The following is a 16,668-nucleotide window of genomic DNA, read 5'->3' as shown; positions in this document are numbered from 1 at the left end:
AGTTTAGCTTTTAACTGTTGTGCAATATCCTCCCTTTCCAACGCATCACTACTTGAAGAATGCTGCACCCACAATTGAATAAGACATTGTTATCCTCCATGAACATCACAATAGCTGTAAATAGTTGTGGTTTAGTTTTCAGCCTCGCTGGGTACAGAACCGTGCCACTCACAATGACTTCTTTTTTTACATCTTTCAAGAAAAGTTGTCGATGTTTTAATACACAATCGACACAACCGCAGAAACAATTCATGTGCCATATAACAAGTTAATGATTTAACACCCAGTACTCCATTGTTGTGACTTTTTTTTCCCAGTATATTTCCTGCTCTTCCCGAACTCGCTGAGCCGTCAGTGTTGGCAAAAGATGCATTTAAACATTCTCTGCATTTTTTCCTTCGATGACCCCCTCGTTTCCGATTGGAGCCCCCGATGCAGTCGTTCCCTGCTCCTGGCTCACAGGCTGACAGAAGAGAGGGAAATTCCCACACAGGATGACCTCTTTTCTTAAAAGTTTAGCCCTGCCCCCTTTCCACATTTTACCGTCAATGGGCAGTGTCTGTCCGTAAACTCCTTATTGCATCACAGCCCCTCCACAGGCTAACTGGCCTCCTAAAAAAGTCCTCTGATAAGGCAATACAAACACACACACACACACACACACACACACACACACACACACACACACACACACACACACACACACACCCATCATTCTAATGTCCAGTTGTTGAGAAATAGAAGATTTTTTTTTTGTTTTATCCATGAATCATGTTGGTATGTTTTTTTTAATGCTTAGTGAAAGTTGATTCTTCCACAAATCACTTTTCTACAACTTAGCATTAAATTGTGTTTTTCCAATTGATACAAAAAATGTTGGATGATGAAAATTCAGCTATCTATTACATGACACGTTGTTTTTTTTTAAATGTGGCTTTGGTCCAGTTGTTCTTGCTTGTTTAGTTTCACAATGTTAAAGCTAACACAACATTTGTCGCTGTTTTACATCATAAGTATCACAACCTGCGTGTTGGAGTTGCATGTTGAACAAGGAGCAAAACTCAAATATCATCAAATCACCGCAAATTGTTAAAGGCACATATTCACGTTTCTCAAATAAAAGTATTGAATGCTTTTCTTTGTTGCAAATGAACTGAGGATCTTTAGATTTGGGAGTATTGATCAGAAAAAAACAGGACATGTTTTCGGACAAAACGATAAATTAAAAAAAAAGGAAAAGAGTGTACAAGTTCATATGTGGTGCTCCAGTGAGTATTTGGATATTGTAAGTGGAATGGACTTACAATAAATGACCCAGGTTCATAAGAGTGAATGAACGTGTCACCCAGTGCAACCGTGTGGCTCATTAGTGTGTTTTTAATGATGGTTGGACACAAATGAAGGTTGATGCACTAATAAATTAATACTATTATAGGATTTGTTGACAATAAGAGCTATAGTATATTATCAAAGTCATCCTTTACATGTAATCTGTTTCTGACAGACACTAGTCAGCTTGTTTCTGTTTTATATTTTTGATGTTTGTTATTATAAATCCACATGCTCGGTGGAGTACCTCACAGTTCTATCATGGGTCCTGTTTAGTTTTCTCTTTTTATGTCCTTGTAGCACATTTCTTCCTTTCTTTAATCAAATTATCTTTCATTAAAAATAGAACTTTGATGCGGTTCATGTCGAGAAGCTGGGGGAACGTTTTCAGACATTTTCTGTTTTGTACCTTTTTGTTGCTGCAGTGTCACATCATTCCATGTATCTATTTCATATAAACACTGTTTGCTTAGAGTCAAAGTATTGAAGACTTTTAAAGCAAATGATGATAGCCAACGTAAACTTAATAAAGGTTTTCAATTATGGTTAAGAGAAAAACAACATTGTTCACACATTTAACGCCGTCATACTTTATGTATGTATCTATGTATGTATATTTATTATCTTTTTTATTCCATTTTATCACATTTTATTATACATATATACTGTAGATTTTATTTTTTATTGAAAAAAAAAGCCTCCTGTGGACGGGTGTTGGAAATTAGCATTCGCTGCTAGGAATGCTAATGCCATTGTGATGTCCACATCAAATAAATAAAGTCAAGTCAAGTCAAACTTTCCAATGATTCGCACAAGTCTGATCAAAGGCGCGATGTATTCAAGGTGTGTGGACCCTCTGAAAACCTACGAAATGCTCTTTCAAAAGTCGCCAAACCTTTTGTCGTCTTTCCAGCCACAATTTCAAATAAGACGGTGAGAATGGTGATTTAAACTCTCTGATTTGTCTTGTTTAATTGCAGTTCCTCCTCTAAGTGAAAGGAACACCGGATATCCGGACCATGGGTTGTAACGGGAAGCCAGACCGCCTGAGCTACGGTAAACGGACCAGAACATGATCTGTCTTGAAGTGCACCAAGATTTCAACATCTTAGTTCACTTCTGCTATTTTCACCGTAGATGACTGTGAAAACACTGAACCGACGTGCAGAAGTGACTTGCGGTGACTACACAGGATCATGTACCACTGCCCAGATCTTGTGTAACACCAGCCCGTCCTTGCAAAATGACCGTTAATTCTTAGAGAAACACTAGTGTGTAAGTAGAGTTCATTTCAATACACGCGCAGTGTATAAAGGGTTAATTGAGGGTATATGCCGAGTGATCAACAGGTGTGTTCTTACAAAACTGCAATTATTAATTTATAGATTAAAAATGTAACAGTGAGATAAAACTTTTCCTTTTCGCTGGAAATGTTGGAATCTGACAGGAAGGTTTTAAATGGAAACAGTAGGAAAAATGTTTTGTGCCATTTGGGACGAAATTGCGTTAATGAGGGTTCAGCTGACTATCATGTTAAAATACTGAAACACTTAGGGATTTTATCAGAATTTCAAAATGGATAAATAAGCTATACATGAGCAAAAACAACTTCTGAGGATCATCCTGCAAAAATACTTTTAAATTCCTTTAAAAGTATATTTAGCACACATCATGTCAAATGTGACAAGCAAAATGTTAGCATATGACCAAACTAGCAAGGTGCGCTCAGTCGAGTGCAGCTCTCCGCCAGGTGTGTGTGCAATACTTACTGCTGTATTGTGGGATTGAATGAACACGCCCCACAATTAGCGCACACCCGTCTAGACTACAAGTGTATCTGTCCTTTTAATCTATTAGTGCGGAGCTCGTAGTAAGCGTAGTAATTATGCCTGCTCAGAACAGGCCGAATGTTCGGCCTGTTGTGTTGTTGCTGCTGCAGACGACTTGCTGGAGCCCTGAAGCTCCGCCCACACAGGACTAGATGCTAGTTTATTGAAAGTTTATACATTTTGAATGTCTCCCCAATGCACCAAATTCAACAATATGTCCGTAAGTGTGAGGTCGAGGCCCGATAGAAAGACGCGTAATGACTGTGTCAAAAGGCCAATAAGTCTGAGTTAAATAATATTATTTTTGTTTTGATGAAAAATGAAAACGGGTCCCACAGACCTGAACACCATACAAGGGCTAAGAAAAATGCATTTATAGTGACAGTAAAACGTACGGAAGTAGATGCAAAAGTTCCTTATTGAAGTATTTTTTTTAAGAATGAATGAATACTCAAGTAAAATGCATTAAAAGTACCTCAAAAGTGTAAAGTTCAACAGTTTTTACTTATTTATGTTCCACCACTGGACAAAAGATGGCATTTGATACGCTTTATTATATTATATATTATACTTTACATATTGCAGGGTCTCCTCACATGATGGAAATCATTCACAGTGAAGAAATCACTTCTCAACAGTGATGAGCCAACAATGATTTAGTATGTTATCATACTCGCACACATAAGAACACCTCGGTCATTTGTTATGTAGCTCATCATTGCAGGACTTTAAGAAAAGAAAAGAAGACATCCAACTTATCTTTCACAATGATGCAGTTTCTATTAATAATGAAAGTTAAACCCATTGCACGATTCCTTAAAGCTCTCCTCCAAAACTTTCCTAGATTACCAGACACCCTGACACGCAGCTCCATTAGCATGACATCCTGTTTTACTTTGACAACGTTGTGAGCTATATGGAAGTGAAAATTTATCCTCTAACACATCCAAGAAATGCCACCACAAGTTGTGCAAACATAGAGCAAGATGAGGGCACTTACTGCAAATTGTACATGTGAATTAAAGATGAACTTGATTTGATCGAACCAGCTTTGCAAGAAGTTTAATATTTAATTGGTATAACAGCTATTGACTGCTATTGCTTTGAGAGAAATGGTATTCATAATTATGCAGTTAAAGGGTTATATTCAACTTTAGTATTCCCATTTAAACCAAAAGGTAGCTCAACCCGAGAGAGGAAGAATACAAATCTGTATCTATTTAGAGAGGATATACAGTGGATTTAACTGTGGGAAGATTGTTCCCCTCTGATCTTGTGACTGCATGTCAGAAAGCCTGACGGAGAATAAAAAAAAAAAAATGAAACAACAATGTTTTGTTGACAAGTTGCTGCAAAGTAAGATAAGATGATAAAATGTACAGTAAATCCTCAGCTGTACGCTCGTAAAAAAAATCACAGATACCTCGACATAATAGTGCATGTGTAGGCTTTGACATGTAAAAATTACTCAACAGGAAGTAGGGTGTGTTGAAGACGTTGGCAGCTATGAAACATTCCACCCACGACAGCTTAACTATGTGACCATCCTCACGTATAACACTTACCTTTCACCTCATTCCCAAAACACAAACAGACAGTCATCGTCATGTGTGTGCGTGCGTGTCTGTGTGTGTGTGTGTGTGTGTGTGTGTGCTTCTGTCACGGATTCAGTGCTGCATCAAAATACCCCTAAAAAAAGTTGTTTTTATTTCCATAGTTGCAGTGACGAAAACGTCAACAATCACCCAAAAGAACACCATGGTGACATCTGCGGTGAGGCGGCTTTGTTTACATGTGGACCACATGTCAACGTCGACGTCATCGCTCCTTACTTCGTTCAGCGAGAGGAAGCCTCGAACCAAGGGGAAGCACCAGCTCCAACCTCTTGGTATTTATCGATATGACCTATATGCATGTCCTATCGGCGTCTGTGCGTCCACAGCCGCAGCAGTAAGGTGGAGGAAGGGGGGGGGGGACAGGAACAGGAAAAGGAACTGCTCACGGGTGAGCGTCTCTACAGAGCCTCTAAAAGAGAGGCTGCAGTAGATCAACAACACATTGGTGGGGTTTTTTCACCACTCATTTTATAATAGAACCATAAGAGAGGAATAAATGGCCAAGGGTCACACAGATATTTTACTGAAGTACCAATACGACAATTTAAAGGACTGCATTATAAGTAGAAGTCCTGCACAGAGGTATTACAAGCAGAATGCACTGATATCATCAAAGTGAAAGTACTTGTGCTGCAGAAAAATGTCCTCTGCGACTGATATATTAGATTGTTAATACCTATGTAGCATTCTACCATAGTGTTGAGATGGAGCCTCTGTTAGCGAACTTATATACAGTTGGATAGTTAAATCTATTGATTCCTAACCTAGGGTTTAGGCCCCACTAACGGGGTCACAAGATAAATTTGAAGGGCCACACATTTGATACTCGAACCGGTTTTTGGGGTATGAACAGTTGACGCCATTTTAGAAGTTGAGAGAGCTTTTCAGGAGCCACAAGTAGACCCAGCTTTTCAACGAGCAGCACCAATCTCACGTCTGTATGCTAAATATGAACAACCAGTTAGCATACCTCCGCACACAGACTGGAGACACTGGGAAACAGGGATTTTGTCACCTTTGAGCAGAGCCACGCTCGCTGTTTTCCCCTGTTTCTAGTCGACAGCCACAGTCTGCTAACCGGCTGCTAGCTGTAGCCTCGCATTTAGCGTAGTATTGTAAGTATGCGTTACTAAAATATAACGCTACTACCTCAAAATGATGCTACTTCAGATAATGCATTGAGTTGCATTCCACCACCGATCGATACTGAGAGGCCGACTCTGTTTTCACACACTCCCCACGTCTTTTGTACGATTTGAAATGATAAGGGCATGAAGAGACACGGATACACCTGACAGCGTATTCACACTTCCTCATATCACACTTCCAATGAACTGTGGTGTGCATGGTGACTCAGACTTTGCAGAGTCACAGTTGGAAAAAAATCTGACTCCCCACACATTCAGGAATTTCCTGATGCCTGTGCTCGGGCTCCTCGGGCAAAAAGGATCTACAGGCAATGCTAAAAAGAGACGTACAGTCAAAGATCGTCCCACCCACCCGTACAGCTGGCCAGCTATTGGGAAGTTCCAAGTTAATAACTAAGCTGAGGACAGACGCTGGAAGAGTCAGCAGGGCAGGGCAGATATCCTCTTCGGTCGATCGTGAATGCGGAGTCAGCGTTATACACAATTAGGCGGAGCGAGGAGGCACTGGAGTGCACTTTTGACATTTTGATCAAGTGACATTTTTCAAAACCGTCATATTCTGAAGACCTCTGTCAGTGTTTCTAATCTAATTAACAGATTAAATGGATGACATATGATGTAGATTCAAAATAAGTGACATGTACAACGCTGTCAGATCACCGTCGGTCGTTTCGACAGACACGGCTGCGGCTTTAAGGAGACTTCCGGTCCTCGGTCACACCTTGATTGTAGTTTTCCTCGATGAGTGCGGCGTGTTCCATCTTGCCAGCTCTTGACGTCAGCAGAGAGCCGTGGTCGGGAGCTCTATTACTCACTCTGTTGAAGTTGCATTCTTGTACAGCGCGTACAAGCCTCTTCTTTCCCAAACAGGAAGTTCTCGCCAAGACTGTTGCCAAATCATCTGTACTATATCAGTGTGGTGGAGTTTACTCAAGCCGTGCATGTGTCAAGACACGTTCTTCCACGCTGTTTAGTGTTCACTGACCATTATTGTTTTGGTCTTTTAACACTAAAATTAAACCTCAACGTGTTGTTAGCGAGAGCAGATGGACATCAAGCTTGACATTGTCTGGATTTTATCACCACAAACTGTCAGAATAAATATAATTGAGTATTATTATGCTCTGTAGTAGTATTTTTCATTTACAATCATCTTACTGCAGTTGGAAGCCAACAAAATATGAACAAATGAGAGCAATATTTGTGGCATGCAACATCAGAATCCCCTTAAAAGGCAGTTTGTGTTCTTCCATGTAACTCATGACTAAATGAAAGTATGGAGGCAATTAAAAGTAATTGATGAGCAAACCCAGGTTTGATACAGCAAACTAGAAAAGAGTGGGCTGCAATAAAAGTCAAGGCTCCATATTAGAGGTCAGGAACCAGCTCGTTTTACATCCCACAGCGCCACCTGGTGGTTTCAAAACAATTCACTCAGACTCTGAAAGTAAATAATTAAACTCAAAACTGGAACAAGTACTCAGATCTTTTACATAAAAGTTGCAATAGCACAGTGTAAAAATACTGCGACAAGTAAATATCCTGCATTCAAAACCTTAAAGATCAAGTTATAGAATTTATATACAGTGTATAATATCATTTGATTGAGGACTTTAATATTGTAGCTGTGTTCTTCCTACAAGATATACCTAAAAAGCTACTATTTATATACTGTATATATACACACACACAATATATATTGTAGCTAATATATCGTAGCTTTTTAGCTATATATAATGTAATATACAATATTATAATATAATACATATTCTACATTAATGATATATAATATACAAATATATACTATACAATACACACACACACACACACACACACACACACACACACACACACTACTTTCCATCACTTTCCTTATATTGTTAAATATCTTCAATATAATAAATTAAATGTAAAGTGCATCATAAAGAGTCAAAACGGTTGACTGGAAGATTTCCTGACATCCTCAGAAATATTTTGCCACCCTTGTAAAGAATTTTTAAGTTGAATACAATGTTGGCTCTAATTATTATTAATAAATAATGTACTAATGTTTTACACACCAGTTATAAACCATCACACGCGGTCGTGTGTAACATTGTATTAGCATAGTCATGACCGCAGCTATAGATGCAAATGTGTTGGAAAAACCTGCACGAATCAACAGTTAGTTTTTAGTTCTTTTATTTAAAAAGTAAAACAACAAATGTAAATAAAAAAATACATGTTTTTGAGCTCAGCATAAGTAGAAAAACAGGAAAACCTGGTGCGATGGCTGCACGGGCGCTGAGATTGAATCCCTTGCTAAAGCAGAACAAAAAAAACCAAACTCAAAACATTGAAACCTGATTTGAAAAATATATTTATATATATATTTATATCTAATAAGGTTGTGTCCTTGTTGAGGACGTTTATACATTCTAAAGAAAAGTACAGCTGTCGGACCGACAGTCAACTGAACTTTGTCGAGTCACAAAGGTAAACTGAATGCTAGCAGTTTAGCTAATCTCTTTTTAGGACAGACCTGTCGATTCACAAATGCAGCATGCTTTAAAAAAAAAAAAAAAACTTAAAAAAAAACTAAAATTGAATCATACAAAACAATATTGCCAGCTCAGGGCCGCGCCATGATCCAACGCTTCATTGCTACAGTGTATTGTTTTCATCCCTGTGCTGGTGTTTGTTTGTTTTTTGGTTTGTTCATAAGACCCTGGTTTCCCCGTTCAAACTCTCGAGAGTTCGACCGAGCGGAGGGCGACACGTTAGTGAGTATTTGTTATTGCTGGCGAAAAAAAAAAAAGAGTTGGGTGTTAGCTCCTCTGTGTGTCCTCAATAAGCTGGCATTTTCTTGTGTGTAAAGACACAACGGTGTCCTTCAGGTTTGTGTTCCACATTCTCCTGGCATGAACACACAATTTAAAACCACTGTGACTGAAAACTGAAAACAAAACACGGACTGGCAAAAGCCAGGTGTTGTTACCTCATCATCACTGTCAGTTTTGGGAATGCTAAGCAAATGGAGAAAGAGACAAGCCACCCTGTGCCTGCACCATTATGTTATTTTTTTTTTAAAAACAGGGAGAAAGAAAACACAGCGGGAGGCGACTCAGTCTACATCTGACATACTGAACATTGTTATATTAATATTTCTCAACCGAGTGGATTTGACTCCAGCGTCAGTAGAAAGCTCCACCAACGACCACTCGCGCACATGTCTATAAACAAACACACACACATACTCTGTGTAGTCAATCAGCATGTCCTGCAGACACCAGTGAGGACAGATAATCCAATGCCCAGCCCAGCATGCGTCTCTTATCTCGTAGCACAGGGTTGCTTCCCCCTCTTACTTTCACATCCTTCACCTTAACTGTCGGGTTTAATAATGAACCGCAACAAACAAACTTTAAAAAAAAAAAAGGTTTCTAGTCACAATCTGTTATTATTTCTGATCATTTGTGAACACAAAAGAAGAAAAAAAGAGAGTGGAAAATGAATGTGAAATCCTAACGGACACCGTAGCACTGCTTAAAATGGAAGAACGCATACAAGTGTCATTTGGTAAATAAGAGAGGAGACACGAGTGAAAATGGGCCGACAAGACCATTCAAACCCCTTTTTTCCCCCCTGAACGGACACGTATTGCCCGTTGAGTGTGTGTTTAAGTCTATTTGGGATGTGACACCTGAAAGAACTAAAAAAGGCCCTGAGCGTTCACGATGACGTATTGAAACAACGTTTGGGTGGGTGATGAGGATCGGCGGCCTGCTGTTCCCAACAAGCCGACCCTTTCGCACTGCATTTGTAAAATAAACGAGTGAACCTGAATCTGCCGATGTCCAAATAATCCAATCACTCGTCGAGTAAACCCAAAGTCAAAAAAAGCAGGCTGACTGGCCAGCCTAGTCCACTTTGCAACATCAGCGGAGAGACAGAGAGCAACGAAGAAAGGAGGAGGAAGAGGAGGAGGAGGAGGGACAGACATCAGTGGAAACAGGCTCGATAACAGACGTAAGCGCTGAGGGCCAGTGCCGTGCACAGGCACACGTTGGTGAGGAGAGGGGACCAGCTCCCCGGCGCAGGAGAGCTTTCCTTCGGCGGATCCACCGCCTCGGGCAACTCCCGCTCCTCCGTCTGCTGCTGCTGCTGCTGCTGCTGCTGCTGCTGCTGCTGCTGCTGCTGCTGCTGCTGGGGTTTCGTCGGCGCTTTGGAGTCGTGATCTGCAGTTCCGACGTGGCCGTGCAGCTTATCGCCGCCATCGGGAAAAGGAGGCGCGGGCGGAGCCATGGTCCTCTTTCGCAGCTCCGGCTCTTGTGAGGACCTGAGCAGACGAGAGCGCAGCCAAAGCTTTAATCTCCACAAGTAAGTGGACGTATAAGAGTTGGGAGATGAAGTATTTTCTTCAGAGTTCAACATAGCCGAGTTATAACGTGATTACTAAATTGAAATGGGTTGAAACGTACAAACTGGTAGATTAGTTGTTAGTAAACTCTATTAAAATTTAACGAAATATTCTATTGTGTGTATACATTTGACATATTTTGCACACTCGGTTTACATTTAATTGAATTTCCTTTATACACACTGCACAGTGATTTGTATTCTATTGTGTATATACATTTTATATGGAATACATTTTATGTTGTATACATCTTTCATCCTTGTTCTTATATTTCATTTTGTGTGTTTAGTTTATTTAGTTTATTCCATTTGGTGTCTGTAAAGTGTGAGACGCTACTCTGACAACAAATTTCCCCTTTGGATTAATAAAGTATATATCTATCCATCTATCTAAACAATTTTCCCAACGATCAAACACTCAATATTCTTAAAGGTAATATGAAAATATAGCCGACACATTCAACCCGTGATAAAATGCTGCTTAAAGAGGATGTAAACAGGGATTATAATAATTTACATTCCAGTATATTTACATTACAACTGTTTACATCTTGATTGGACGGCAATACAGATGTTTCCTAGCAACTGCTGTACACGTAACTAAAACTCTTCAAGAGTTCAGACATTAATGTTTAAATGGTGCGACTGGTTGAGAACAAAAGGTGTTTCCACAGCTTTGTCGTCAGAATAGACAATTAAACACGTTTTAACCTGGCCTGTAGTGGCTGAATCCAAATAGAAACCATTCCAGCATCTCTGCAAACACCTAAAAGCTGTGATGAAATTAGAGTTTGGCCCCGCGCGGTACCACCTGGTGCCGTCTGCTTATCAGCGACGAGAAACTCAAAGTCATACTCGCTGCCTCAGATGCCTCCTGCGCTCCGTTTAGGCGCGTTTCACCATGCTTGCCACTGTGCCGGCATGATGGTCTTATAAATAGCCGTTGCAACCTAATCCTGTCCTGTCTTTAAATGATGAGAGACAAAATCTTTCAATAACATTATTTGGATAGTTACCCCATAGTGCGGATCTCTATCTGTTGGATGATCTCATCGTTTTTGGGAAAGAAGGACGGCTCAACGTTCCCATTGTGAGGATCTCTGGGAGGAGGAAGAGGAGGCGGAGGGGTGAACTCTGGAGGATCATCTTCTTCGTTTGACAGCTCTTTCAAGGACTCCTTAAGGGGGGGAAACAAAGTCTTTTTATTTGCACAAGAAATAAGATAAAACTTAATTAATGACTGTCTTCAAATTGAAAAGAAGATAAGCAGCAGAATAGATGGAGGCCTTGCCTGCAGAGACGTTTCTCCCTTGATATACTTGGCACCTTCGATGACGGCGAGGTAGGAGAACCGAAGTTGATCCGCTGTCTGAATCAAGCCCATGCGATAGCGTCGCATCTCCAGCAGCACGTCGCGAATACGCACCGAAGACGGGTCCTTACGGCTCGACATCTACACAAGACGGCAAAAAACACTGAGTGCACAGGCGTCTCGGGACTATTTGAATAACAGATAATAACCAAGGGATTTAGTGTTGCAGACAGAGAGATATGACATCATTATTTCTCAGTAGCGGAGCTCTCGTACAGACCAATAACAGACACGTGTCCACGAGACAAAAGGTCCCAGAGCGTCCGATGCCGGCGCTGCAGTGCACCACCACCGGTCCCTGGTCCGAATTCAGACAGCCCGACTTCTGCACCTTGAACAGGAAGTTGAGGAAGGAGGCCGGAGACTCTGGTACCCCAAAGTCAGGCCAGGTGGTGTAGTGAAAATGTAAAACCTCACGAGTTTCATCAGTCTGTAACAGGATGGTAAGACAATTCAAAGATAGGAGAGATCAAGATGGAGGCACGGAGTATAAAAAGGGTCAAACCATGTGTACTCTTACACACACACTGAAAAATAACTGTGAAAAGAAGTAAAAAATTACCGAAAGATTGATCAGCTCCAGCTCACGGACTGTGTAGTAAGACTTGACCTCTTCTGAAACGAGGGAGAGCTTGAAATTGGCATCTTCAAAGACAACATCTCCCTCCTCTCTGATCGGCCAATATTGAGCACATTTGACCTAAAACGAGAGAAGAAAAAAAAAAAAAGAGTTCACATTACGCATTGCCGGAAAGAGAAAAAAGCAACGCGGTTATGGGGCAAACGATGGAGTGAGGATGTAAGGGAAGAAGCCGCCGCTTACGGATCCTTTCTCGATGACTCGGTTCAGCATCACGACGCCGTAGGTCCTCTGCTCCCACACCATCTCCCAGAAGTTGCCGCATGTGTTTGGAAGAGGTCCCTAAAAAAAACAACGGACGAATGTTGTGTCTGAAGAGCGGCTTTGATTCTCAGTAAAACTAAAAACAAACCAGTGCATCTATTTAAAGACCTCAGCAAAGCATTTGAGATTGCTGAGCGGACTATTATCAAATTTATGATTATTCATAATATATATATATATATATATATATATATATATATATATATATATATATATATATATATATATATATATATATATATATATATATATATTTATATTTATATATATATATATATATATATATATATATATATATATTTATATATATATTTCTATATATATATATATATATATATATATATTTATATATTTATATATATATATATATTTATATATATATTTATATATATATATATATATATATTTATATATATATTTATATATATATATATATATATATATATATATATATAACATCGGCTGTTTATTTAAATTGTATAATAGATCACTTTAATTCATCTCCTTCATATCCATTACTTTTAAGTAGATTTAATTACTTTTATGGACATTTTTCTTTTATTTGTACATTTAATATTCTTCTTCTTATTCATTTTGTATTTTGTTTTATAACCGTTCTACTGTTTATTTACATTACTTGTTTTTTTTGTAATCTTTATATCAATATAAAACTATGTCAGAAATTGTAATTCCTCCTGTAAACATTGTATTATTTACTAACTTTATTACATTTGTTTCTTACTATACTGTCATGTTTTATCTTCCAGCCTCCACTTGTGCGTTCCCACAGGAGGATTTGGTCCCTGACAAACGCATTCATAATTATCCTATGTTGTCAAACATTTGTTAAATGTTTTCAATCAGTTGCCAGTTTATTAAGTACAAGTACAGCTGCAAGACTTCTCACCTTCATGAACGTTCTGATGTTCCGGTTTTGTTGAAACTGGTAAAGTGATGTCAACTTTATGAACATTTTTTAAGGTTGTAGTTTGTGCGCGTCATACTGACAGGTGTTCCTATTAATTTGTCCAACACGTATGCATCAATGAAGGCAGGCTAAATCCCTCCCTTTCTCTCTGACTTCATAATAAAGTCTTCCCTTGTATGCTTCAAAGCACGGGCACTACTACCGCCCACTTCCTTCTGCATGACCCAATACTGACATCATGGTTGTTCACAAGTATAATTAAATATCGTCCAACATCACGTAATAACAGGTATGATTTCTGAATGAGGGCGGAGTGTCCTGAATCCTGCTTACCTGAGTGAGGATATATTTCCTCTGTGCCTCTTCTACGGTTATTAGGCTGGCATTAATGTAGTCGTTCGTTCCCAGCTGCAGACATATTCTGCTGTGGTCAACTTAGGAGAGGATGAAAAGAAGAAATATTTAAATAAGCCTGGATGTTTGTAACATGTCGCACAACCCTCGAGGGACGACACATCCAACCGACTCAGCTGCTGGGAATAAACGTCCCGACACATCTGTCTTAGAACAAAACGCAGGTGTCGGCTGTTTAATACCGAGGTGGATGACGTCAACAGCGTGAACAAGTTTCAGGCTACACATTTTCACATTTTTACACACTCGATTGCACATTGAGAGTAAGTATTTGCATTTATTATTTAGCGTGAAGAACAGGAAACAACACAGTTCAGCTGTTGCATTGTGATATTATAGAAAAAAACATTTTGGTGAATAATAATTAATTTTAAAACACTGGATCACGCTGAGCAAGGAATAGTAAAAAGCAGTGTGTCTGTGTATAATAACAATTAAAATGTACTAAATTATGTGCTTCTTATGTTTACAAAGAGCTGGAAAGAATACAATGTATGATTAGAGAGAAGACAACAAGTACTATTTATTTCAAATCATGCTTAAAATGTGAATGAAATCTACTGAGATATGCATCGATGGATCAAACTTGTTATAAACTTGTGCGACTGTATTGTTGGTCAAAGATTATAGGGACAAATTAGTGCGATTAATTTCCTACGGTTTCTTTTGTCTCCAGTTTTTATTACAACTTCTTTTATTATTTGTCAGTGTCTAGTTGTGTTGGGAATATGGGAGCAAATATTGAGTTGAAACAACACAGCACAATTACACTGATGTTGTTAAATGTCATGAACGATTGTGTAAAAAAACAAACAGACGATACAAATTAGATTTAGGTAAATATGATTATTAACCTTAGTAAATTCACAGTAAAGAGGTCAAAAGTTATGAACTGTTAGTTACATCCTTTATGATGTCGATCCAGTGACGCAACCCTCTGCCTATTGTGTAATACTGACATTGTGTTATTTCAAATGACTGAGGTCAAACAGCAGTAAGCCGTTTGTATAACATTCAACTGGGGAAGACTCGACTGCTGGAACTTCGAACAATAAGTCACCTCTGGCTGATGTTTGGACATGAAATAGCAGATTACAAAGCCGTCCTCCATTTAAATTTAGAGCTACTTACATGGGCTAACATCTCTGTAACGATTCCGATTCTTGTTTTCAGGCAATTTGGCAACTTTGCATGGGAGTTCACATGACTGCTGGCGAATCTCCTGTGGCAAAATAAACAAAAAAGAACAACATTAACATTTGCATCAAAAGGTCTGATGTAACACAGTGCAGGCTGTGTCTCTGTGGCTGATGGATGCTTTAAAGCTGAATACTGTAAAGGATCTTCAGACGGGTTGTTCCTTCCTTTATTGAAAACAATTCTATGAATTCTAAAAACAAAACAACAAAAAAACGTTCAACTCCCTTAAAAGGGTCATACTCATGTGTGTGGGTGTGTGTGCAGGGTGATGTGTTGAACATTTTAGTGCACCCACACGACTGAATCAACTGTGAAAATATCATAAAAACACCTGCTCCACACTGAGTCATAATGATTGGATATTGTGTGCAAGAAACTGTGAAAAAAACATAAAGAATAAAAAAAGATGTACTTAAGTATGTACTTTAGTACTTTGGTACAGTATTGAGTATTCAACAGTAGTTGAAATTGGCTCCACATTTACGAGCTGCAAGTGTTGATGCTTACACATTAATGCATCAATAATCATAATCCGGTTATATGTTATTCTACATGATGAAGTATCTTGTAATGATACTACTTTCGTAATTTTACTTGTGTACGCTTTTTGAATGTAGGACTTTTACTTACAACATAATACTGTATAACTGTGGAATTGCTGCTTTTACTCAAGTAAAATATCTGGATACTTTTTTTTTCCCCCAACACGGACTCGATGTACAATGTATATAAATGTACAATAATATAACAGTTTGGTGATGGAGGTTGACGCGGTGGGGGGGTGCTGTTCGCCGGTGTTACCCAGGCAGACACATCAATCATCGGATTGATCTGTGCAGGCGGAACACGAACTAAAAACTAGAGGTTTTAAAACAAACATTAAAACGGGAGCTACGCCCGCTGCAAACTTGTGTGCACCGGGGCTTTTATCCGGCCTAACAGCGGCCGCTTCTCCACGCAGACCATTTCCACCTTGATCTCGCCGGAGACGTCCTACCTACCTGGTAGATGGCGTTCCAACTCCCGTTTTCATCGATTTCCCGAAACTCGGCTTCCATTGCTGACAGTCCAGCTGCCACTCCTTCTTCTTCTGCTTCTTCTTCTTCTTCCTCCTCAGCAACGGACAACCGCAGCTCCCCGCCGATCGAACAAATTGTACCCGAACACAGTCCCGCAGTAGCTGCCGATTGTTCCGTCAATATCCTGTAATTCTCAGTACGACGGCGTAGATTACCGAGCTACCTCTGTCGGCCTGGTGTTAGCGGAAACACGCCGCTGGCTCCTCCTCCACAGTGGAGCCGCCGGGGCCGAGAGCAGTGTGTGTGTGTGCGCGCGCGTGCCTGTTTGTGTTTAAAAGGTTATAACCCGTACCGGGTTTTCCGGGTGTAGCTCTGGATTTGAATGTCCGCATGAACCCATAATTATGTAACTTTATTTGTAGGAAATAGTCACTTTACCAAGTCCCACGGCAGCGTTAACGGGCAGAACCAGCGCGATGACGAGCGGAAGGCATCTTACGCAGGGGAACGT

General features: G+C 39.6%; 1 protein-coding gene across 1 annotated transcript; it reads right to left on the bottom strand.

Moving 5' to 3' along the window:
- Window positions 1–8,135: 8,135 nt before the first annotated feature.
- ptpn1 (protein tyrosine phosphatase non-receptor type 1) lies at window positions 8,136–16,661 on the bottom strand. Its single transcript, XM_068597957.1, has 9 exons — window positions 16,140–16,661; window positions 15,070–15,160; window positions 13,858–13,958; window positions 12,516–12,614; window positions 12,255–12,392; window positions 11,913–12,122; window positions 11,612–11,773; window positions 11,337–11,497; window positions 8,136–10,240 (listed from the first exon to the last, which is right to left on the bottom strand). Exons 1-9 carry the CDS (start codon window positions 16,194–16,196, stop codon window positions 9,904–9,906), a joined length of 1,356 nt encoding a protein of 451 aa, XP_068454058.1. The 5' UTR covers window positions 16,197–16,661; the 3' UTR covers window positions 8,136–9,903.
- Between the last annotated feature and the right edge of the window lie 7 nt (window positions 16,662–16,668).

Source organism: Clinocottus analis, unplaced genomic scaffold (assembly GCF_023055335.1).
Source record: "Clinocottus analis isolate CAN_PGR_092001 unplaced genomic scaffold, fCliAna1.0.p SCAF_4, whole genome shotgun sequence".
NCBI lineage: Eukaryota > Metazoa > Chordata > Actinopteri > Perciformes > Cottidae > Clinocottus > Clinocottus analis.
This window is presented reverse-complemented; position numbering and strand designations above follow the sequence as displayed.